The following is a 2,509-nucleotide window of genomic DNA, read 5'->3' on the forward strand; positions in this document are numbered from 1 at the left end:
GGTAGATGACATATATGGTGTCAGGCTTGACAGTGGTTCTGATTAACTATTTCGTGCTACCTTGGTCAAATCTACCACAACTAGCATTTCTCTTTTCTCTAATCTGATACCATCGATTGGAATTGGAGGCGGCATATTATATACAAAATTTCTCCAATCAAGCACGAATTTTATGCGCGTTCATACTTGACCGAGAGATGAAATTAAAAGATCGGCCTTTTCGAGCTCAGCCATCGCCTTTAAGAAGAAGAAGAAGAAGAAGCTTCCGAAGGGGGTTTGGAGAAGCAGATGTAAGGGAAAAGCAAGGATATGAGTGTCAATTGACATACAGGCTGCCCCACACGCGTCGGTGTCAGCCAACAAACAGCTCTGTCAGTCATATTGCATCATCTAATTTTGTTTTTCAGAAAGACCTCCCTTTTAACCCATCTTGCAGCTGCAGCGTTCGGCGTTCCCACACGCTTTGACTTCACTCGATTACAGGCCTTCCTTCATCTTGCTTTAATTTCAACCTCTTCTGTGGGTCAATTCCCACCATTTATTTCCATCAGTAGCTGGGGCCCCTTCCATCGCTTCCCTTTTCTTCATTTTGGTTTCTTTTTTCAACGGATTGAACGCATGTTCTCATCAATTCGTCTGCTTTTTCTTCGTTTCCTGTCTTGCCTCTCATTATGCCCCACTTGCTGTCTTACGGAACTTCAGTCCTAGTCCATCTCTCCTCCATCAGGCCTTCCTGTCTATTTTTTTTTTCTATAGCAACCATTCTATTGACGTCCTTCTGATTGATGCAAGAACCTGCTTAGATGGTTTACTATACCATCGTTGAGGCTATTTGGTCTACTCGTAGCATTTGCCATCTTCCTTTCCCTGCAATCCTATTTAGTGCAGGTTTCGACATTCCATCATGGTTATGGCCCTTTCACATCTTCAAGCAAGCCAGGTGCCTCCACTGCTGCCAGCAAAAGAGCAGGTGTATGCTTCCTACTCATCTGGGTCATCAAACACAAACTTTTCCATCTTAGTGATAGCAATCGTGGGGATCGTGGCCACAGCTATTTTGCTGGTGAGCTACTACATCTTTGCCATCAGATGCTGCTTAAATTGGCAATATTTCAGCCGCAGATTCAGGGCTTTGAGAGACCTCAGCAGCTTCTCCAATCCACAGAACCACCATAACCACCAACCAAGGGTTTATGCTCCGGAGAACAGGGGATTGGAAGAGTATGTCATCCAATCGATCCCTGTGTTTAACTTCAAGAGAAAGGATTGCTTCCTCTGCGAGGACTCCTACGAGTGTGCCGTCTGCTTGAACCAGTTTGAGGAAGGTGAAAAATTGAGGATATTACCCAAGTGCTCGCACGCATTCCACATAGATTGCGTTGATACATGGCTGCAAACCCACTCAAACTGCCCCATCTGCAGAGCATGCGTCTCAAACACAGTACTCTGTCATCAATACCTGATTGAGATAGAAAATCCCTTCACAGAAGGCCGTCAAAATCTTCACTCGGACGGTCAGAATGGTCTTTCAAGGGAGAATGTCAGTCAATCTCAGCCCACTGAGAATAGTGATGTTCAAGCAGGGCAAGAAGGACAGTGTGCTGTAGTTCAGGTGGCCGGTACCACTAGTCCCAACAAGATGATGGAGTCAGGTTTCTTTGAAGTTAAATTCACAAACAGGAAGTCAGCAGTGGAGGGGATGAAAATGCGTCACCACCACCATTCTAGCATTGGAGATGAGTGCATAGATGTGAGGAAACGAGACGATCAGTTCTCGATAGAACCAATCAGGAGATCTTTCTCTTTGGATTCCTGTTCTGACAGGCAGCTTTACATAAGCCTGGCAGAGATCTTGGCACAGAATCCTCATCTTCGTGCAGTGGGCAGTGAGGAAGGATGCAGCAACAGCAGCAGCGGCAGAGCTAGAAGGATGTTCTTCCCTTTCAGCCATGGGAGAGGAATGTCCAGAAATGCCATTCTTCCAGTTAGGGTGGAGCCCCGACTCCCTTGAAATTAATCCTTTTTTTATCTTTTTAATTTTATCCGGTCATCTCCTCCCCTTCCAGGCTTCCAGCTCCTCCTCCTCTCTCTCCCTCCCTTTCTCTCCGCCTAGTTGTAGCAAAATCAGATGGTGAAATAGATGGGGTTCGATGGAGTGTAAAGCGAAATAATGTTCATAGATACAACGAATCGTGATCATCGCAATTCAACTTGGTCTCGCAAAATGACAATCCTAATCTCCATTTGCTTCCGTTTCTAATCCTCTGTATTGCATGTAAACGTTGAGCTGCCCAGATTTTATACTCTTTTTCTGGGCTAAAACATTGAATGATGCGAAAAAGAAAAATTATCGGCGTCTTCACCTTTTCTTTTCCTTTTAAATAGAGAAGCAGTCAAAGCCGGCCACCGCTTCCACATAATTTCTCTATCCTCACACAAAAAAAACACACACACACATATATATATATATATATATATATATATATATATATATATATAAAGCGTGTAT

General features: G+C 44.1%; 1 protein-coding gene across 1 annotated transcript; it reads left to right on the plus strand.

Moving 5' to 3' along the window:
• Positions 1-487: 487 nt before the first annotated feature.
• On the plus strand, positions 488-2,210 carry LOC116265409 (RING-H2 finger protein ATL1-like). Its single transcript, XM_031645992.2, has one exon. The coding sequence runs from the start codon at positions 905-907 to the stop codon at positions 2,009-2,011; it is 1,107 nt and encodes a 368-aa protein (XP_031501852.1). The 5' UTR covers positions 488-904; the 3' UTR covers positions 2,012-2,210.
• The last annotated feature ends 299 nt before the right edge of the window (positions 2,211-2,509 follow it).

The sequence above is a fragment of the Nymphaea colorata genome, chromosome 12, assembly GCF_008831285.2.
Source record: "Nymphaea colorata isolate Beijing-Zhang1983 chromosome 12, ASM883128v2, whole genome shotgun sequence".
Lineage (NCBI taxonomy): Eukaryota > Viridiplantae > Streptophyta > Magnoliopsida > Nymphaeales > Nymphaeaceae > Nymphaea > Nymphaea colorata.

Coding starts and splice junctions, on each gene's coding strand:
- LOC116265409 (XM_031645992.2), top strand. CDS start 905: ATGGTTATGGCCCTTTCACATCTTCAAGCAAGCCAGGTGCCTCCACTG.